At 39.3% G+C, this 21,596-nt stretch overlaps 1 protein-coding gene across 1 annotated transcript in view; it reads right to left on the reverse strand.

The window, feature by feature from the left end:
• Window positions 1-1,465: 1,465 nt before the first annotated feature.
• ZDHHC21 (zDHHC palmitoyltransferase 21) overlaps window positions 1,466-21,596 on the reverse strand; it is a 54,078-nt gene continuing 33,947 nt past the window's right edge. The window contains exons 6-8 of the mRNA XM_074954106.1: window positions 21,242-21,358; window positions 2,438-2,481; window positions 1,466-1,930 (exon numbers count right to left, since the gene is read on the reverse strand). Coding sequence (XP_074810207.1) covers window positions 1,798-1,930; window positions 2,438-2,481; window positions 21,242-21,358 — 294 coding nt within the window. The 3' untranslated portion in view covers window positions 1,466-1,797. The remainder of the gene's footprint in view (window positions 1,931-2,437; window positions 2,482-21,241; window positions 21,359-21,596) is intronic.

The following is a 21,596-nucleotide window of genomic DNA, read 5'->3' on the forward strand; positions in this document are numbered from 1 at the left end:
CCCTGTATTTATATACGTGTGTTTTGCAAAACACATTTAAGCAGAATGAAAACAACTTAATTTCCATCCAGAGTATCACAGAGGATACAATAGGTGACTTCCTTTTTCTTAAAGGAGATGCAGCAGTTACTTTATACAGTGCCCATTTGTAAATTTCAAAGGCCACCTCAGCATTTTCATCACCTCTTGGACATTTTGAACTTTGGTTTTAAACATCAGCCATAAGACTGTTCTACAGAGAAACTAACAGTGAAAGAGAGAGTGAAAGGAACTTTCACTCAGAATGCTAGAAATCCCAGATATCCTGGATGAATAATTTTCAGCTTATGTCTTGTTTGCTTTGACTATTCACTATTTGTTATTCATGTTATGGTAGTCACCTAAGATGCATCCTGCTGTTTCTGCTCTTAGACTGGATGATAAACCTTTTCAGCAGAATAGTGAGCAACACAAACTATGAATTTTATCTTTGTGAAAATTCATGAAACTTTCAAGATTCACAAATACCTGACAATTGCTGAGCCATACATGAATAATAAACACAACACAACACTCTAAATCATAGCAAAACAAAGGCAATACTTCTATGTGTGCATCAGTTTACTATTTGACCAGCTCTAATCTTAAGGTTAACATTTCTTGTTAACCACTTCTAATACGAAGCGACCCTCCTATCCCAGAAAAAGAGCAAAATGGTCTCCTGTCCACACAATACACAGAAGAGGAAGTTAGTGCAGTTCAATGACCCTGTTTACATAGAAACGAGTGCTTATCTAGAACATCAATATTTACATATAAATAAAATACTTAAAAAGTACTTTCCATACACATTGTCCATTTCCATAAACACCTGAAAAGTAATCCTAATTCTAGTTCTAGTAGTGACTAACCAAAACAAAATGTAAAGTATAACTTTAGTGACCACACACTACTTTGTATATTCATACATGATACTTTATATTGACTGATTAAACCTGCATTTTTTAAATGTATGTACTCTAATATTCGTACCATATCGATTATATGTGGAATTATTGCAAGTTACAAGGAAATCCTTGTGGAGAAAACGGAAAAACATGCTTTATATCTGCATAGTTTGCCCAAGAGTGTTTGAGCTCATAGCTTTTACTGACACAGGGACAATGATAACCTATTGTATTAAGACTACATTTTTACAAAACTGAGACTATAAGATGCAATATCTCCCTTTATATCTTAAAAAAACTTCTGGAAAAAGTTTAGGAAAAAGGCTGCTTCTGTTAAAATACCACCTTTTTCCAGTGCTGTACTGCATGATTAATATCATGCATCATAAATAAAAGAAGGCATTAGAAAATTTTAAACACAATTAGCAGACAAAGACCTGTACATAATCTAGATAAATCTACTAATAAAAAACACTAAAAAATTAAATGCAGAATGACACACTTTGTTTGAAATCTATTAATCTATGTAAACTTCAGTGTTTCCTTCAAAAAAAATAAAAATAAAAATATCCAGTATCGAAACAAAATTGGGTAACGTATCTCAATCATTTATGTTTTTGTTATTAACCTCAAACACACAAGAAATCCCTCTGGAAAACTAATTTGAAAGTAAATATGCCTTAAACTTAGAACTAGTACTAATCCCACAACAGAACCAAGACACTATTAAAATAAAGCCTGGGGCACATTATGATGTCTAAGATTGGTGGGTGGATTTTAATTGACTTGAAGACTGTCATAGTTCTATTATCATAAAACCGGTAACACACTTCCAGCATGGAGGACCCATCTGTGCCCACTATCCATCTGTTTAGACATGATTGGCAAAGTGGTAGGGAATTCGCAGTGGTTGCCGCTGCCTGAAAGGAATAAACCACAGGATCTTCCAGCGAGTGCCAAAAACTTCTGAGAAGGTCTGCTGCCATGGCTTTCGGGACCTCGATCTACAGAAGACAGCATTATTAGTGAAAGACAGCACTCCCATGGTGCACTTCAGTCAGCTAGAACAATACAGATTGGCTGGGGATCCATTACTGGACTCTGATGAATTGTGTCCCAGCATCACAAATACAGCTTTTCTTTCATTATGACATGCGGCTGAGATTTAACTTTGGATAGGAGAAACTGAATCTGTGTCGTCAATCAACTACAGGCAACTTCTGAAGGGGAGGAAATTCTCAGGAGCAATTAAATACATGTCAGCAACACAGTAGCAAGTGCCTTTTGATCTGTGCTTTCGAGACAACATATAGTTTTGCTTGCTTTAGGTAGGCAGGGAAGAAGAATAATCTATAGCTATTTTATATAAAAACAAGTATAAAAATAGTGAACCACTGCTACAGAAAAGAAGCAAAAACATGATAGCATGAAAAAACTACCACCAGTGCCTTCAGTTTTCTTTCATACACATACAGTTTTTAAGCTCTATTAGGTCTTTATGTTGTACTTACATTTCTTCACAACAGTTTGACATTTTTTCTATACTAGTTGTATCCTGTTATGGGAAAGAAAACATTATTAGAAAATATTTCCTCATATACCTAACTTGCAAAAATGTTATCATTAAAGTATGTAAATAAAGAATTAACTGACCCTTAATGTAGATTCTTTTGGAGAAAATCTAGTAGGATTATATAGAGCTATACCCCATACAAATATCAAACCATCGTAAAATTTCATGTAGAGCAGTTGTATTCAGCCTGATAAATGATCATGCAGAAAAACTATTTTCTGTGTAGATTTTTAGAATGGGACACACTATGGAATGCTAACAACCAGATTAGAACCTTACTATAGCTAAATTAATCAAAACCTTATTTATCCAGAGAACATTTTAAAATAATACGCACAAAGAACAATACTTTTCTGAAAAGCACATTTTTGTCATGCTTTATACAGTCACCTGTATAACGAATGTTGTCACACAGAAGATTATCACAGGGACAAAATAAATTTCCACCACTATTTAAAATGTCACCATCAGCAGAAGTACTTCAAAAAGCAGATTAAGTAGTTTTAAAATATTCACTTTCACAAATATTGCAATGTGAATAGTGCCACTAAGAGTACATTAACACAGTTTCAGTGATCTCTAAGTAACTGCTGTAGATAAAGGTGATTTTGCTAAAATTAAAGAGAATAAAATTAAAGAACATCTTAACTGTTTCTAACGTTAAGATAAACCCCTTCTATAACTTATAATAAAATTCATAATTAACTTCCAAAACCAATATGGTTTGCTTCATTTGACAAAGTGCTTTAATTGATAAGTAATTTGTTTTAGCTCACAGCATTTCCAAATACATCTTTAAATGCTTCCAATGGTTGTACTTTTATGTGTTCATATTCCCAAGGTGTGTGTCATAAATGAAAACCATTATTTTACAAGTCAGTGGTACTTCAGTTTTAAACTCAAGCAACGTTATAGTACTTTTGAAGGGATAAACATGGATCATTATGTCCCAGAATAATTTAGACCATTTGATCCAAAATGTAATAACTCAAAAAAAAATTTTTTTTTCCAAGGCAGTTTGATATGTCTCTCTGTTAATGATTAATTTAGGCAGGTACATAATGTGTCTGTCATATTATATACTACTTTTTGGATGAAACAAAGGGCCTGTCCCTTCTACCTGGTAGAAGTGAAGATCCCATTTTCTTGAATAGTGGTTTTGTACATCTCTGTCTTTAGCCAAAATTCCATCTTCTATTATTGTGAACTCTACAGATGCCTGAATTTTAGTTTGACAAGCAGTTTAAGAGCTTTCAAATGAGAGGCACCAAATACACATTGCTACCACATGATGCTTCAGTAAGTTCACATCAATGTTTCCATTTTAAACTAAAGCTCCCTCTATAGTTGCAAAGATGTTTCAGTTCTGGAAATCAACCTCTTGATAGTACCAAAAATAAAGCCACTTTTAAAACTAGTGACTAATTAGACAATTTCAGAATGGATGGTGCTGCTGTGGGATAGGCTGTTAGCTCAAACCTCTCCCTCCCTTTCTCCTCACATAATTCCTATTTATTAAAGCTTTGAGGCGTCATACTAGCACTTTTGTTTCCAAAAATAACATTCCAAATGTCAGGTTTCAGAGTAGCAGCCGTGTTAGTCTTAGTATAATCTAGTTTTGTAGCATGTTTTTTTACATTGTCGACCCATTAACATTTTTTGTACTCATCTGAAAATCATAACATTTATAACTTTGGACACTGACTGCTGAAAGCAAAATTCTGATTGAGTGGTTGTACTTTTTGACTGAGTCTACAGCTTGGCAGGGCCTTTTCACTGACATTACAGCATCAATACCTATGGAATGATCATCTAAACTTTCTCTCTCATAACCCACTACAGCCTTTACATAAGTGAAAGGGTTAAATAGGAAGAGGGCAAAAGTTTATAGACCTTCCACTCATTTAAAAATACTAAAGATTTTAGCTGCAAAGGCAGTGAAAGCAGGTGGCCATCTCTCTCCCCAGAATGAAAAATTCTGAAGTCCACCTGCTAATGTTTTCAGTTTACATCAACTGAATTGGAAGCACAGAATGCCTTGTTTGTGGGATACCTTTTCAGAATTTAAAGCAGCTCAGCCACTTCTGAAGAGCTGTGAGCTAGGCTGAAAGGAATGGGAGGAAAGGAGAGTTCTCCTTTGAAGTTCAGCTGCTTGAGAAGCACTGGCGGCTGAACTTAAGAAACCAAGTCCCCTCTGCTGCTTCCCTCCCCCAGCATGGCTTCCAAGCAGCTGGGCCAATTTGAAAATTACTTTCACATGAAAGTGAAACTTCACAGCAACCTAAGAAACTTAGCAGCCAGGCTTGGGGAGGAAGGACACAATGGGCATTTTTTCAGTTTGCTTCTTAGGCAGCTGAAACATAAATATCCTTCTTCCTCCTCACAGCTGAGACAGGTCCAATTCGAACCAATGATTCAAGGGTGAAAGGATGCAAATCCTGTTAATAATATCCTGGAACATCAGAAAGAAATACCATATTTCAGGAAGGAATGCTATTTTCCAAAGTACAAATTCAGTCCTGCTGGAAGGAAAGGTAAAGCTGCCACAGTAAAAAACCTTTAAAGACCGACCTGAACACTGGAATGAACCAAAACAATGTCTTTTTGCCCATAATTTTCTGTAATCTCTTTGAAATTAATTCTGATGTGTGATGGAATAAACTGGTTCTTGTTCACATCCCAGTTTTCTATTCTGCTTCACGCTTCAATCAAGGAAAAAAATGTTTTGGACACAATCTTTTGCTGTGGAAATCAGTGGGTTAGCACAAATTTCACTACTATGACTTCAGTACAGAATCAGCCAAGGAAGAAGGAAGACCTTATTTAGACACCAATATGAACGATCTCACATTTACATAGCATCTTTCACCTAGCTAGAAACTAAAGCACTTTACAAAGCTTACTGATGGTACAAATGCTTCAAAGTAATCATTTTACCCATCTCTTGGGGTGAAATGTGGCAACTGTTTAACAATAGACTGCAACAATGCATACTAGTTTAGAGCAGAAAGAAGAGAATAATATTTCAAAGGAAAATGCAGGATGGAAACATAGGAAGGCAGAATGTAATTTCCCCAAGTTACAATATGACCAGGTGTCTAGAGTGCCTTACTCCACCAAAAAGGGTCGGGGGAACTGTAATTACCACATATGGGCAGGACTTACTATGTCTAAGTCTCATCTTAAATAATGCACCTTCAGCAGCATAAAGGCCTTTAATATCACATCCATTCATTCTGTATAGCTCAGAGGAAAGAGTGCCATCCACTGAATCACCAATATAACTTCCTGCTATATCAAAGCTTTCCCTAGTAGTCTCCTATCCTATTGCTGATTCTGGCTCACTGTGCTTAGCTCTTTGTATCTGAGATCACAGCTTGTGGTGATATGGCCACAGGCCATAGCTCTTCAATAAGCAAAATATATAGTTGGAAAAGTAATGAACCAGTGAAAGATGAGGAGTGTCTGACTGATTTAAACCTGACTGGTTTTTGTTTTGTTTTCTTTTTAGAGGGAGAAGAATGGAAGCGGGACAGAAGGCATCTGTTTTAAAGTTTTCACCAGGATGAACTTCGATGTTAGAAAAAGAATTCTAAAATCTTATTGAACTAGTGATTTTATTTCTTTATTAACCATGGATATAGTTATCAGGCTCCATGATATCAAATGAAGAAAGGAACCACAGGTTTGACAAAACACTTAGTAAGAGGATTTTTGACACATTTATCAGGCACTTACCATTACTTCCCTGATTCAGAGCAGAAGCACTATTTCTACTGCTCTTTTTATCTGCTTTCCCCAACCTCCATCTCTCAAACAACAAATCAGCTTTTCAAAGAAAACAATGAAAATGAATTCAATTATATTTTCAAACTTAGGCCCCTAATGGTTCGTCTACACTGCAATTAAAAACCTGTGGCTGCTCCATGCCAGCTGACTTGGGCTCACAGGGCTCAGGCTGAGGAGCTATTTAATTGCAGCGTAGACATCTGGGCTTTGGCTGGAGTGCACTAGGATCCTGTGAGGTTGGAGGTTCCTACAGCTCGGGCTCCAGCCTGAGCTGGAATGTCTTCACCACAATTAAACCACCCTGCACCTTGCAAGCCGGTACGGGCCAGCAGGCACGGGCCAGCCATGGGTGTCTAACTGCACTGCATACATACCCCAAGTCTTTATTTAGGAGCCTAAAAAAGTGAATTAATTTTCAAGGGCTGACCACCCAATAGCGCCCAGCAATGTCAACTTTATTTCAGGTGCCAAATGAACAGAATAACCAACATTCTAACGTATGACCTCACCAGAGGACTGTAGGTCAGAATACTGTCACGGTTTATTATGCTTCATGCAAAGCATTAGTTTGTTCAATGTTAGTATTCTGTTCAACCTAAGAGGTTTTGGTTATCTGTATGGATGACCAGCTTCGAGTCCTGGAAATACTAATAATATTCTTAAGAGCTACTTTTGGTACTGATTTCCAGCTAATTCTGATGTTTAAAGCCTTTGAGTGTTTTTAATTTACAAATAACTTTAAAAGTAGCACAAGTATGGCATAATTAATACAGTCCTCTTAACGTCTGCCTTCAAGAAAAATGAGAAGGTTACCCACCTTGTGCAGTAACTGAGGTTCTTTGATATGGTTGTCCCATGGGTGCTCCACTTTAAGTGCTTTGGCGCCCTCTGCTTGTAATCGGAGATTTGTAGGAGCATCTCGCGCTGCTCAGAGCTGTTACCTCGCGTTCGCAGCCAACCGTCCCCCCAGTTTCTTCTCTACCCCAGAGGATAAGCGTTAAATTCCAAAGTAGAGGGGAGGACGGGGGTAGTGGAGCACCCACAGGGACAACCATCTCAAAGAACCTCAGTTACTGCACAAGATGAGTAACCTCTTCTTCTTTGAGGAGTGTCCCTGTGGGTGCTCCACTTTAGGTGACTATTGAGCAGGGCACCTTAGTGGAGGGGAGGCTTCGGAGTTGGTTCAGTGATGGTAGATAGCATCATGAGTCCAAACTGAGTGTCTGTAGCTGATTGCTATTATAGCATGTAGTGTTTAGTAAAGATATGGACAGATGCCCAGGTAGCTGCTTTGCAAATGTCCGTGGTGTGTACATTATTGAGAAAGGCCACCAATGTTGATAACGCTCTGGTGGAGTGTGTGCAAACTCCTAGCGGAGCTGGTACATGGCTGTTTTGGTAACACAAGTGGATACAGCCCGATATCCATTTAGATAGTCTCTGTTTCAAAATGGTTTGACCCTTGGAGCGTTCTGTGATAGAGAGAAATAGTCAAGATTACTTTCTGAACTTTTTGCCCTTTCTAGGTAGAAAACTAGTGCTATGCAAATGTCTAGCATGTGAAATGAGGCCTTCCTGCGGTCGACATGCTGTTTCGGGAAAAATACGAGTAAGTATATGGGTTGATTTAGATGAAAAAAAGAGAGGCTACCTGGGGTATGAATTTGGCATGTGGCCATAAGATCACTTTATCTTTGAAAAATGTGGCATAAGGTGGATGTGCCATTAGGGCACCTAATTCTCCCACCCTTCTTGCCAAAGTGATAGCAATGAGGAAGGCCACCTCCATGAATAAGTAACAGAGAACAGGTTGCTAGGGGTTCAAACTGTTTCCCCATGAGACTGCAGAGAAAAAGATTAAGATCTCACATAGGAGTTGGGTCTTTTAGTGTGGGATATGTGTTTTCTATGCCTTTTAGAAAGTGTTTAGTGGTTGGGTGACCAAAGATAGTGACTCTGTCCACCTTGTTGTGGAATGAGGTGATGGTGTACTCTGATGGAGCAGTTGGACAACCCCGATTTTTTAAGGCCCAGTATATAGTCTAGGATCCTGGGTAATGGTCCAACTGTGAAGAAATATGTTTATCATGGCACCAAATGCAGAATTGTGTCCACTTCTGTGTGTGTTTTGTGTGTGCTTAGTCTGCGACTGTTCAATAGTATGTCTTTCACCTCTTCAGAAGAGTCTTTGTTGACACCCATTAGCCATGGAGTAACCCGTCCTTGAGTTGGAGAAGGGCTAGGTTGGGGTGATGGATGCGTCCTGAGTCAGAAAGTGAGGTATCATTGAAAGGATTTGAAGTGGTTTCACTGCCATCTGTCTCAGGTCTGGGAACCAAGTTTGTCTGGGCCATGTGGGTGTGATGAGAATAACCCTGGATTTGTCCTGCCTGATCTTGTGATGACCCGACTCAAAAGTGGAATCAGAGGGAATGCATACATTAGTGGCGCTTCCTATTTTATGAGGAAAGCGTTGCCCAAGGAGCGGCATCCCAGTACAGCTCCGGAGCAGTATTGTGGGCACTTTGCGTTCTGAGCTGTTGCAAATAGATCTATAATGGAGAACCCCAATAGGTTGAATATGACTGTGAGAGTTGCATGATCCACCTTCCACTCATGAATTTGTGAGAAGTCTCTGCTCAGCTGGTCCACTGTTGTGTTCTGACATCCTGGCAAGTAAGATGCCAAAATGTCTATGTTGTTGGTGATGCATCAGTTCCAGAGGTGTATTGCCTCTGTGCACAGAAGGTATGATCGTGCTCCCCATTAGCGGTTTATATAAAACATGAATGCTATATTGTCTGTAAGAATCTTGATGGTCATGTTTTGGATTAAAGGAAGGAAGTGTTCGCATGCATTTCTGACAGCCCTTAATTCCAGTATGTTTATGTGCAGGTTGGATTCCGATGGAGACCAGCGACCCTGGATTGTGTTTTCGCATAAATGAGCTCCCCATCCCACAAGGGAGGTGTCCATAGTGATCATTGTAGTAAGAGCTTTCTGTTGAAAGGGGACACCTGAGCAGACGTTTTGTGATTGTGTCCACCATGTGAGCGAGTCCTTTACCCTGCGGGGCATAGTGAGACATCTGTTGAGAGAATGTTTGTGTGCTATGTAGACAGTGCAAAGCCAGGCCTGTAAGCATCTCATGTCTAGCCTGGCATACTTTATGATGAACGTCAGCGCAGCCATGCGCGCCAGAAGTTGTAAGCATGTTCTGGTGGATGTTTGTGGACTGTGCGTGATCGTTGTAATCAAATTGATTAGGGTGAGAAAGCGGTGTTGGGGTAACCTTGCTGTTGCGGTGAGGCAACTGAGATAGGCGACTATAAAATTCCAGTTGTTGGACAGGAACCTTGTGGACTTCTGCGCATTTATCTGTAGCCTGAAATCTGTAAAGAGGGTTATCATGGTTTGTGTGGTGTTTAGTGCTGCCCATTGTGTTGGTGCCCTTAAAAGACAGTCATCTAGGTATAGAAAAATCATCACCCCCTGTCTGCGGAGGCGAGCTGCAACGATGGCAAGAACCTTGGAAAAGACCTTTGGGGCAGTTGACAGGCTGAAGGGGAGTACTCTGTATTGGAAATGTTGGTGCCCCAGGGTGAATTGCAGAAATCGTCTGTGCACTGGATGAATGGTAACATGAAAGTAAGCGTCTTGGTGATCGAGGACCGAGAGCCAGTCTCCTTTCTCTAATGCCAGAATTATTGTGGATAGAGTCACCATTTTGAAATGTTGCTTTCTCACAAATTTGTTGAGTTTTCGTAAATCCAGGATGGGTCTCCATCTGCTGGTCTTTTTCTGAGTGAGAAAATAATGGGAATAAATCCTTCTCCCTGTGTTGAGCTGGTACTGGTTCCATGGCACCTAATTGTAAGAGGTGGTTTATTTCCTGTTGTAAAAGGGGCTCGTGAGAGGGGTCCCTGAAGAGGGACGGAGAAGGGGGGGTGAGTAAGTGAAATAGAAATGAAGGGGTTGAGTAACACTTCTGGATAATTTCCAGAACCCATTTGTCTGTAGTGATGGTGTTCCAGACTGGGTAGTATGGTGACAGATGGTCTCCAAATGGGCTAGAGATCAGGTTTAGTTCCGGGATCAAAGAATGTGGAGGTCTCATGCCCTTGACCAAAGCTTCAAAATGATTGTCTGGAAGTAGATGGTTGAGATGTGGAAGGCTGGTCTTCGCATCTTGCCTGTCTTTGTTTACAGCATTGGTCATACCGTCTTTGAGGCTGGGTGTATGTGGCAGTTCGAAATTGATGGTTGTAAAATCAGCCCTGTTTCTTTTTGTTCGCAGGAACATAGATACCCAGGGTTTTAAGGTGGCCCTGGAATCCTCCAGGGTATCTAAAGACACATCTCTGTTTTCCTCAGAAAATTTCTGACCCTCGAAAGGTAAAGTCCTTGCTGTGGCCTGGACCACTCTAGGGAACCCAGAGAGGTGGAGGCAGGATACCCAATGTATGACCACGGACGTAGCGGTGGAGAAGGCTGTCATGTCTGCAGAGTTGAGAGAGGCCTGTAGGGCCATCCTGGCGATGCGAGACCCTTCGGAGATGTTAGCCTTATACTGTTCCTTTTTGTCACCTGATAAAAGTTGACATTTTAGTGAACAGATTGTGCGTGTATTTGGCTAGTAAGGCTGAATAATTAGTTATGCGAAATTGGAGTGTAGCTGAGGAATACACTTTCCATCCAAAAAGGTTTAGCCTTTGCCAGTCCTTATCGTAAGGGGCGGTTCCAGCCCCTTTTGCTAGCACATAATAATTCTTGTCAGATCTCTTACACGAAGGTGGGGCTGTGGCAGGTATCTGCCAGATTATTTTTGCAGGGTCCATTATGGCAGCATTAATAGGCAGTGCAATTTTTGCTGATGGAGATGCCTGGAGGATGTCTGTAAGCTTGTGGAGGGTCTCTGGTACCTCTGCTAAGGAAATGTCCAAGGATTCAGCTACCCTTTTGAATAGATCCTGGAAGGATTTGAAATTGTCCCCTAAGTGTGTGTGGGGGGGGGGGGGGAAGGGGTTGGCATTATTGTTTGGTCTGGCAATAAAGATGAAATGCGGGTCAGTGGCAGGTGTGTCCTCGGGTTCCTCTATCTCCTCCTCCTGCGTCTCTGAGGGAGCTGGGGCAGGTGGTAAAGCGGATTGCTTTGTTCTAGAACTTGGTAGATTGTGGGGGTCTGAGGCTCTGGGCCCTATCCGGATCCCAGTATGCCAGTTCGGTTGAAAAGTCATAGGAGGTGGTACCCATGGTTGAGCCTGCCTGCCTCGCATATCAGCAGATGTTTGATGCTGAGAGGACTCTGGCTTAGGGGAGGAGTGGCAAGGGGTGTATATCCCTGCCTCTTGTTTTGAGAAAGAAGGAAGATAAGGCCGTATTCGTTTCCCTCTTCTTGTTGTCTTGAAGCTGGAGACCCACCTGGGAGACAGGGGGCGGGGTGGGAGAGGGGGAATTCAGGCGAGAGAGAGAGAACAGCTAACAGAATTTTTTTTTTTTTAAGGTTTTAAGTAAACTATAAATTAAAGGGTAAATAACTAAATGAAAAGGCTAATAAGGCTGGGAAAAACAGAAAACTACTGAGCTATCCAAGGTTAAAAGAGGCACTGCTGTTGCTCCGACTCAAGCCAAAGGTGCTAGAGAAGTAACTGGGGGATGGTTGGCTGTGCACACTAGGTAACTGCTCCAAGTGATGCGAGATGGCTGCCACCCGTGTGTGGCCCGCAGGGTCACTGCTACTACAAATCTCTGATTACAAGCGCAGGGCGCTAAAACACCTAAAGTGGAGCACCTACAGGGACAGTCCTTGAAGAAAAAGCATCTGACCAACTCAACAATCTGGTCCTCCGCACTCCAAAACCACCTATTATCATTAGAATTAGTGTGCATGTGGTTATTCAGAAACAGAAGAGTTATAAGGATCGCTAAATCAAGCAAAAGAATTCAAGGTTAGATTAGTGTGAAATGCAAAGAAATCTCAAGGAAATAAGTAGAAAAGCTACAGTTAGCTTATAATTTTAAGAGCTGAAGCAAGGGATGCAGCACAGGTGTTGCATTCGGTCTCTGGTGGTGGGGTGCTGACTGTCTTCTTATTTTGGCAACAAGTCTGAAAGAGCAGCTTGCCTGCAATCTCCAAGGAAAAGAAGATGCTGCAATGACTAAGGCTGTTATGAGAGGCATGAAGAGATATCAGTGAGAGCTGAGTGAATCCTGCAGACCAATCTAAAGAAGCACTTGAAAAAATGACCCCACCTGGGTGAATGCCTGCTAAGAGGAATACATCTTTCATAAAGATACTTTTTAAATTAACATAACTGACTACTTGAAGAAAAGCATTAAAAGAAAAGATAATGTGCACCAGACAACAAATTGTGCTAGAAGATGGAATCATCGTGAACTAACTTATGATGGAACAAACATATTGAAAGAATATTTTCCCTTTGCTTAGACCGTAGATTTGAGTTTTCCAATCGACAAACACCAATTTGTAATTCTCAGGACTAACTCTGAAGCATGGAGCAGAAATCTCTTGTTCAATTACTTTCTTGTGGCTAGCAGAAGTGATGTCTAATCAATAGAGCTCTACTTAATACCTGAATTATAATGAACGCAAGCATACGGTCATATCTGCACAGTGCATCGTTTCCAACCCTTCAGTGCATTGCAATGTAGAAGGAGAGAGCAATTAAGAAGAAAGAGGAAAAAAACCTTAGTGGCCCTTCTGAACTTGCGGCCATAGCTGTTATCTCAGAATACAAGAGAGCATACTGCTGTACCTTAGTGAACAAAACATCAGTCTTTTATTTCTTTCATCTGTCTACCATCCTTTCACTGTGCATATGGAAATGACAGGTGAGCCCTTGTGAAGTATCAAATACCAACATTTCATAAGGAATGCTAAATATTTTTAAATTAACGTTTCTATTTACTGTTTGCCCAGACAACAAGGCTGGCCATACTGTATATAGGTTATCAGTCTCATTATGATTTTACTTTTGGCCAACTTTTTTAAAAATTATTTTTAATCTAGAATTTTGATGTGATTAAATGTACGTGATTAGGGTTTGTTTGTTTGTAAATCTAGCCTGGAAGTTATTTGAATAATCTGGGTTCAGTTTAGTTGTTCTATTTCCCCTTCTATCTTTCTTTGATTAAAAAGATTTCTTTGTGTGAGAGATTAAAAAGAAAGTTGCATTATGCTACCTCTAGGGAAATAACCCAAATTCTCCTCAGTGCCTTGATGAATCTGGCTAAACAGATTTTTTGGCAGATTATGTATTTTCTGCCCAATTTGTCAGATGCCTAAAAAAGTGATGTGATGAAAAGAAAGCATCTGACAACAATTTTGGGAACTCATGATAACTGGAGAGGGAATAATATGAAAAGATCAAGAGCGACTGTCCAATCTATTTCCAAGTTTGTGGTGTTTTAGAGGCAGATATATGCATAATCAGATCACACTATGAAATTTACCATTTCCCTTAGTCCTCATCATTACCACCACTAGGAACGTTCAGAGAACAAGGTTTAGCAAATCAAATCTGACTACTCTCCTTTCTCCCCAAGAAGCTGTTAGCTAAATGATCTGATGTATAATTTGACAGAAAATTAAATATTCTAATAAAAATCCTGAACTTTGTAAGAGGTCACACTTTGCCTTATTATTATGGTTGCTTATTTCAGTGTCTCAGTTTTATTTACGCTTCCATTCAGAAAAGCATTTAAGTATCTTAGATACAAAAATGATTTCTTACCGCAATTGCCTAACGGGATTATTTTAATTTCTGTGTTTATTTCCATGAAGAGGATAAGAAGTTTTTTACAATATTCTAATATGCAGAATTTGTTACAACTGCAAATTATACTTTCAAAAATAATGCCATCAGTTCCCTTTAGTAATACTGTATGTTACTTATTTAAATAAAAATATTTACTACTCATTTTGAAGTTTATGTTGGGATAAACAAAAAAAGATACCTGGTGAGATAGGTGGGGCTCTGATTATTTTTCATAAGTAAATTTGTGAAGATGCAGGGTGTAAAACAAATTTACTCCTTATGCTTTAGACCATGTCATAAAAGGGACTGGATGGTTTCAATCATAATTTTTAAATAAAAGTTGTGTTTTTGAAATTACCTGGAAGACAAAATGCTTCAAAGATAGAGTAGGATGTTAACTATATGAAATAAATATAGACCACATTTCTAGAAAAAATAAAATAAAGGGTTTAGCAGGTAATAGAGTAATAATTTAGAAATCGAAAAGACCTCTTAGATGATCCAGTCTACTAACCTCCATTCAAGGACTGTGTATACTTGCTTTCTACAGTTTAATTTCCAGAGCTTTATGCAGCTTTTTAAGGGTAGATTTACCTATATTTGGATGGGGGTAGAGAAGGAAGAAAACTGGGGGGAGAGGGTGGGGGAGAGAGAGGAATAAGAGTAAGGGAGAGACAGATGGACAGAATGTTGCCTGAATACATTTTCTAATAATTTTCTATTTTTGCAGTACACACACACACAAAATACCATGATCATTTTCTGTTTTATTCTGTCCAGGTACAGGCGATTGCCTTAAAATACTGATTTCCAGCTCTGGCCCTGATTGTTGCTTTGGTAAACTTAATTACAAGGATTTATAGTTCTTTGATTACATTTCTGGTGTGTCTGAAAAATAGGTAAAGCCCTCATTATTTGACTAATCAAAACAGTATTTAATAGATTATCTGATTAAACATATGACTGCAAATATTTGTAATGATAAGATACTTAATTATTGAGACAAAAAGCATTTTAGATCAGAGTTATATCATTTGTGTATTGATGATAGCATAAGAAAATGTGTGACGTACATGAAAAAGTAGTGGATTAAAATTGCAAAGTGGGAAAAGAATAGCAAAACAGCAATTAAGTATTTTGAATATATTTATTCCTTATTTACAGAATAGTTAATTATGTAAATGTAGTATTCTTTATATACTTCATCACTGAGAATGATTATCTGAGTCACTGTTTATACAACAAAAATGCAGGGATTTTATCTGCTGATCTAAATTTCTTTTCTTTTCTTGTATGTTTTTCAGTTTAAAATTTTCAATTACCATGCATTGTTAAATAAAATATTAATCTCCTAAATAAAAACTGAGATTCCCCAAGGGGACAAGTAAAATCCCCCAAGGGGACAACAATATTACACAAAATTCATTTGGATAAATTCAACTTTTTCTTCATTTCCCTAAGTAATGGGAATTAAAACAATCAAACAAAAACACACAGGAAAAATAAGGAACATAAACACAAGTTATCTTCTTTTTAAAAGAAAAACAAATCTAATGAAATGAACAATGTCCCTCTTAATTTGTCAAGGCAAGTGTTCGTCAAAAAAGGTCAAATACTGATATATAAGAATTTACAAGTTATTTTCAGGAGTTCACTGTTTACAACTAACAACAAAAAGCAGGTGCTGAAAGCCATTTTCCACTTGGTGATGAAAAGGAGATGAACTGTAACAACACACAATACAGTAAAAAGAAAAGGAGTACTTGTGGCACCTTAGAGACTAACCAATTTATTTGAGCATAAGCTTTCGTGAGCTACAGCTCACTTCATCGGATGCATACTGTGGAAAATGTAGAAGATCTTTTTATACACACAAAGCATGAAAAAATACCTCCTCCCCACCCCACTCTCCTGCTGGTAATAGCTTATCTAAAGTGATCACTCTCCTTACAATGTGTATGATAATCAAGTTGGGCCATTTCCAGCACAAATCCAGGTTTTCTCTCTCCCCCCCCCCCACAAACCCACTCTCCAATGCCATCCACAGCCTCAGAAACAACTCTGACATCATAATCAAAAAGGCTGACAAAGGAGGTGCTGGCGTCATCATGAATAGGTCGGAATATGAACAAGAGGCTGCTCGGCAGCTCTCCAACACCACTTTCTACAAGCCATCACCCTCTGATCCCACTGAGAGTTACCAAAAGAAACTACAGCATTTGCTCAAGAAACTCCCTGAAAAAGCACAAGATCAAATCCGCACAGACACACCCCTGGAACCCCGACCTGGGATATTCTATCCACTACCCAAGATCCATAAACCTGGAAATCCTGGGCGCCCTATCATCTCAGGCATTGGCACCCTTACAGCAGGATTGTCTGGCTATATAGACTCCCTCCTCAGGCCCTATGCTACCAGCACTCCCAGCTACCTTCGAGACACCACTGACTTCCTGAGGAAACTACAACCTATCGGTGATCTTCCTGATAACACCATCCTGGCCACTATGGATGTAGAAGCCCTCTACACCAACATTCCACACAAAGATGGACTACAAGCCATCAAGAACACTATCCCCGATAATGTCACGGCTAACCTGGTGGCTGAACTTTGTGACTTTGTCCTTACCCATAACTATTTTACATTTGGGGACAATGTATACCTTCAAATCAGCGGCACTGCTTTGGGTACCCGCATGGCCCCACAGTATGCCAACATTTTTATGGCCGACTTAGAACAACGCTTCCTCAGCTCTCGTCCCCTAACGCCCCTACTCTACTTGCGCTATATTGATGACATCTTCATCATCTGGACCCATGGAAAAGAAGCCCTTGAGGAATTCCCCCATGATTTCAACAATTTCCATCCCACCATCAATCTCAGCCTGGTCGAGTCCACACAAGAGATCCACTTCCTGGACACTACAGTGCTAATAAACGATGGTCACATAAACACCACCCTATACTGGAAACCTACTGACCGCTATTCCTACCTACATGCCTCCAGCTTTCACCCTGACCGCACCACACGATCCATTGTCTACAGCCAAGCTCTGCGATACAACCGCATTTGCTCCAACCCCTCAGACAGAGACAAACACCTACAAGATCTCTATCAAGCATTCTTACAACTACGATACCCACCTGCGGAAGTGAAGAAACAGATTGATAGAGCCAGAAGAGTTCCCAGAAGTCACCTACTACAGGACAGGCCTAACAAAGAAAATAACAGAACGCCACTAGCCGTCACCTTCAGCCCCCAACTAAAACCCCTCCAATGAATTATTAAAGATCTACAACCTATCCTGAAGGATGACCCAACACTCTCACAAATCTTGGGAGACAGGCCAGTCCTTGCCTACAGACAGCCCCCCAACCTGAAGCAAATAGTCACCAGCAACCACATACCACACAACAGAACCACTAACCCAGGAACCTATCCTTGCAACAAAGCCCGTTGCCAACTGTGCCCACATATCTATTCAGGGGACACCATCACAGGGCCTAATAACATCAGCCACACTATCAAAGGCTCGTTCACCTGCACATCCACCAATGTGATATATGCCATCATGTGCCAGCAGTGCCCCTCTGCCATGTACATTGGTTAAACTGGACAGTCTCTACGTAAAAGAATAAATGGACACAAATCAGATGTCAAGAATTATAACATTCATAAACCAATCGGAGAACACTTCAATCTCTCTGATCACGCGATTACAGACATGAAAGTTGCGATATTACAACAAAAAAACGTCATATCCAGACTCCAACGAGAGACTGCTGAATTGGAATTCATTTGCAAATTGGATACAATGAACTTGGGCTTGAATAGAGACTGGGAGTGGCTTAGTCATTATGCAAGGTAACCTATTTCCCCATGTTTTTTCCTACCCCCCCCCCCCAGACATTCTTGTTAAACCCTGGATTTGTGCTGGAAATGGCCCACCTTGATTATCATACACATTGTAAGGAGAGTGGTCACTTTAGATAAGCTATTACCAGCAGGAGAGTGGGGTGGGGGGAGGTATTTTTTCATGCTTTGTGTGTATAAAAAGATCTTCTACATTTTCCACAGTATGCATCTGATGAAGTGAGCTGTAGCTCACGAAAACTTATGCTCAGATAAATTTGTTAGTCTCTAAGGTGCCACAAGTACTCCTTTTCTTTTTGCGAATACAGACTAACACGGCTGTAACTCTGAAACACAATACAGTAGTTAACCTAAATGATTACATTAAAATGATAAAGGACAAGAGGTTAGATGGATGGTCAAGGCATCACAAAGAACAACAGACCAAGCTACTCAACACCAGGTGCTAAAATATTTTCTCTTCCAGCCCTTCCCAGAGTAAATAAAGAGAAAACATCTCTACCCCATCCACACAGTATTGATGTCCAATGATATTGGCATATCACTGTACACTGTTTAAAGAATTAATTAACAGGAAAGCCTGGCAGCATTAATCAAATTACTAAAGTCACCGCCCATTAAATTTATGATAATATAAGCACCAACATTTAGCAGAGACCACACAATATTTATCAGAACTATGGTAATCTATCCAATATGTAGCTCAATGACTGGAGAAATATTAAATAGCTAGCATGGAAAACAACATATCATCTGTGTAATACAGCTATATTATGTAATACAGAAAGACATGAAATTGCTGGGCTGTGCTGAAAAACTGAACAAAAATCCTTTAATTCTATATTAATCATTTGTAAGAACATACGGAAAAATGAAAACACATCCCGTTTGGTATTTTAAATAAAAACAATCAAAGGTAATCCTTTAAAATTAGGGTTCAGATTAGTCTCCGCAAAGGATGCAGTTCAATTGAAACATCTGGTAGTGTTATGTTGCGAGACAGATCTTTTTTAACTTTGGAAATGAGATTAGTAGATCCGTTATGTGTAAGTGTCCAAGTAATTTCTAATTATTTTATCTGGGTCACAGATAATCCGCTTTTACTGGCCTCCCACCATGACATCAGAGGATCCTGCTGAAGCGATTATCCTGTTACCTTCCACCAACCATGGGAAGATGGGATTTTCCGTGTGTGTGTGTGTGTGTGTGTGTTTGTTTTTATATATATAAATAAAATATATAAAATGAATGAAAGAGAAGTGGCCGATCGCTTCAGGCAGATGGCTGCCAACGGTCAGAGTTGTGCTCTGGCAATCTTGGACTAATGCTGTTCTAACTTGCATTAGGAGCTGAAAAAGCAGCTCCTGCCTAACTCCAGGATTTTGAGAAAGGATAACAGGGAGGAGGCAGAAAGCCACCTCTTTCCCCATCCATCTCCCTCCTTCAGGTGTTCAGTAATGACACTCACATGCACCTGAAGATCAAATACAATACTTTGTAATGGCTTGTAACTTTCTCTTATGACTAGAGCTGGTCATTTTTTAAAATTTTTGTATAAATCCATCTAATTTTGTAAAACCAATTTTCTTAATTGTGAAATGTTTACTGCTTTTTCAACAAGTTCTAGTTAAGATAACATTTAGCTCAATCCACAATGAAGAGCAGTATAAAGAGGTGCCACCTCATTCATCTGCCCATTGTATTCATTCAGAGTTTCTCTTCTCAGTGTATTGACAAAAATACATGTTCAGTTGTTTTTACTCCTGTTAGCCTTGTAGAACTGGCATAGCTAAGAGAGCTATGAATTATATTCCATTTGTGCCTCATTAACAAGACTGCTTATTAAGTTCCAATCACTTACACCTTGCAAACCTATTAAAGAGAATGCAGTTGCACCGAATCACTGTGGGCGTAATCTATAAAGACAATGAAGTTGCAGGGGTTTAGTTTGAGGGCCTGATTCTTTATTTCTGGTGATAAACAAGAAGGTAAGAATCCTGCTACATTACAGATCCCATGATGAGTCTCCAGGGTTGGCAGTAAAAATTAACTGAATCTTATTTAGATGAAGTTAAAATTAATCATTTCAGCATACTTGCATTATCCCTTCTCAACAACCAACACGGACTATTGGCTTTGGTTTCTATAAAGTTATAGGACGATGATTGAGCTTTTTTTTAGCAGATTGTATTATGCAGAGGTGCTAGTTTGTTTGGATTATGGAGCAGATTAGAATTATTTAAGTTTGTAACTCAGTTTTCTTTGTAAACCTGATTTCAGCATCCCTTCTAAAAAAAGGGAAAGAAGAGTGAAACTTTAGTTTGCTGAACTCATCTAGTCACAATTTGCACAGAGGATCCAGCACAGAGCATTGGAAAAAGGGCAGGAATTCTGCCTGTTCTGCTTCACCACTCTCCAAAGGCCTCTGCTCTAGCCAATCCCACTTACACCCACTCTTGTGCATCTCTGTAAATCACAAGAGAGCTCTCCAGGGGGCAGATGCTAATGTAGCATAAATACCTTAAACTGTGACTTCCCGTACTTTCAGATGTTTGGGTTTCTTTTAAATTTAGCCTCAGCTCTGAATTTCCTGGCTTAATGATTGCCTCTTGCTAACTACAACTCCTATCAGGACTTTTACCCTTAATTTATTAAAACAGCTCTTTAAAAATAAATTGGTGTTTTATCGATTTCATATCAAATTTGCTCAGTTTACAAGTATTCATTATTCTACAACACTGCCCAATAGCATGCGAGGCACTCCACAGTACAGCTTAGAACACACCAACTCTTTGCTCAAAAGACCTTACAATCTGATTTCACGCAGTGGAATGAAGGGGGCAAACTAAACAACAAAGCGGACTTGGGTATGAAAGAACAAGGTACAGCAAAAAGGAAATTGTCCAACTTGAATGAACATGAACACAAAATATCTGCTAATAATAAGAAACCAAGCTTCTGCAAACTTAACAATAGAAAACTTCAAAATATATGCTTTTATTAAACATTTAATAAAACAGGGCAAAAGCCATTCACTAACTGATGGAAATAAGGAAAAGATTTCCCCGATGGGTTGGTTATTCCATAACTGTTCCACTACGGAAAACTCAAGGGTTTCTTACACTTTCCCCTCCTACAGAGTACGGCCAGACAAAGATGGACTACTAATACAACAGTTCCTCTGTTCATATATTTTTATTGATTTTATATATGGTCCACACTGCCTGACAGTATGCAAATATATAACTGAGTTACAGTACACTGATAAACTATCTGAAAAATTGAACAACGAAATACTTACAGTGAAAATACCCATGAGCTGAGTGTAAAAGAGTCCACTTATTCCACCTAACATTATTATGCCCATGAAGGTCGATATTCTTAGCAAGGCAAGTTCATGTCTAAATACAAAGAGATCCTATGAACAAAGGGAAACAGAAAAGACTGTTTAGTTTTCAAAAATTACATGAAGAAAATGATTCCTGAACAAAGCAATAACATTAGATAAGAAGTGATTCATTTATGATAATAATAAGATAGACATTTATGACTAAAGCAATGCATTTATATGAGCTCGGTGGTATTTTTTCAATGCATAAATGCTAAAAACTCAAAACCTATAAAATATGTGTTTTCTATTTATACATTCAGACATA

The sequence above is a fragment of the Natator depressus genome, chromosome 5 (assembly GCF_965152275.1).
Source record: "Natator depressus isolate rNatDep1 chromosome 5, rNatDep2.hap1, whole genome shotgun sequence".
In the NCBI taxonomy this organism is placed as follows: domain Eukaryota; kingdom Metazoa; phylum Chordata; order Testudines; family Cheloniidae; genus Natator; species Natator depressus.